This window comes from Seriola lalandi, unplaced genomic scaffold (assembly GCF_002814215.2).
Source record: "Seriola lalandi dorsalis isolate HSWRI2012SDOR001 ecotype SW California unplaced genomic scaffold, Sedor1 jcf7180002051944, whole genome shotgun sequence".
Taxonomy (NCBI): domain Eukaryota; kingdom Metazoa; phylum Chordata; class Actinopteri; order Carangiformes; family Carangidae; genus Seriola; species Seriola lalandi.
The window spans coordinates 34,751-36,141 of NW_019522497.1; the positions used below are offsets into that span (position 1 = coordinate 34,751).

General features: G+C 39.3%; 1 protein-coding gene across 1 annotated transcript in view; it reads left to right on the top strand.

Annotated features, from left to right (window-relative positions):
* Window positions 1-871: 871 nt before the first annotated feature.
* Window positions 872-1,391, top strand: part of LOC111649753 (voltage-gated delayed rectifier potassium channel KCNH1-like) — a gene marked incomplete at its 3' end in the record, with an annotated part of 2,277 nt that continues 1,757 nt past the window's right edge. The window contains exon 1 of the mRNA XM_023399455.1: window positions 872-881. Within this exon, the coding sequence (XP_023255223.1) occupies window positions 872-881 (10 nt within the window). The remainder of the gene's footprint in view (window positions 882-1,391) is intronic.

A 1,391-nucleotide genomic window follows, 5' to 3' on the forward strand; every position in this document is an offset into this window, starting at 1 on the left:
GTTGTGCGGTCTCCATCCCTCGCTTCGTGACATCACGCTCTGTCATGCGTTGTGCGTCGGAGCAGTCGTGTAGTCAAAGTCCTAGGAGGGTTTTTTTTTTGGTGCATGTTAAAGCCTCCAGGCTGCACTGCGGCTGCACAGCGCACGTCCTCCTCCTCCTCTCTGCGGGAATCCAGCTCAGGCTTTTGTTTTAAAAAATGAATTTAGCAGAATGAAATATTCAGGAAGCCGTACCTGAATGTTGTAAGCGTCAGGCTTTGTGACATTAAGGTGGAAAGTGAATAAAACAGTGTCGGTGCTGCACAGGAAACTCTTTGTCGACTGGTTTGTAGGACATTTATTACAGCTGCGTGACACAGGCACTTTATGATTCGTCAAAATGTTCATTTCAAATGTGTGAATTCAATTGTATGTTTATCAATGGGGTCGGAGTTAAAGGTGCTATCGAACACTTGAACACAGTGACTTGCACTTTCTGAGGGAAGCATTATATCTGATGTCCATCCAGAACAAACCTCCAGAAATCCACTTAGGAAGAGTAAAGTAGTGATAGTTATCTGTCCACCCACGTTCACACCGTAAACAGGAGCTGCTAATCGATAATTCGGCTACTTTAAATTTTTCCAGAATGTAAACAAGTATATTCTTAAAAATATGTGGCTCAAACAGAATATCAAGACCTGCATGTATATTAAATTACAGGAGCACATGTGAGCATCATCCCAGATAGGCCCATATATCAGTGTTAACATGTTTTCATCCATCAGATTAGCAAAATAACATTTTTGACTTCCTTTATTTTTTCACACAAAAGTCAAAATGAAAAAAACTCAAAGAGCCACTTTAAAACACAAGAACAAGATTAAGAAATATGGAGGACAGTAGATGATTGCTTCTGTAATAATTAAAGCTTCATATTTTTTTTTCTTCTTTGTTTTATTTTGAAGTGTTGATCCATAAGAAGATATATTTGTGGTTTTAAGAACCAAAAACCATCTCAGTGTAGTTTTACATCTCGTTTCTCAGGCTTCTCTCTGCAGCTCTAGTAACAACAGGTTTTCTCTGTAACTGAGGCTTTGATACTTTCACAGTATTAATATAGAACTTAGACCTGATCTATAATCACACTACACATGGACACAGACCTTTACACTGGAGGAGCTTTAATCCAGTCCAGACTGGGCTTTAAATGGTTAAAAAATTAATGTAAATGATCTGATCAGAGAATAAGTCAACATACATACCCGAGTTTGACATCCAGCTCTATCACTGTGTTTTAAAGTCACAACCAACAGCCCCAGTTTGATAAAGATGCTGCGAAGCCTCTGTCCAGCTGCTATGAATGTGTTAGAAACACACACACACACACACACACACACACACACACACAC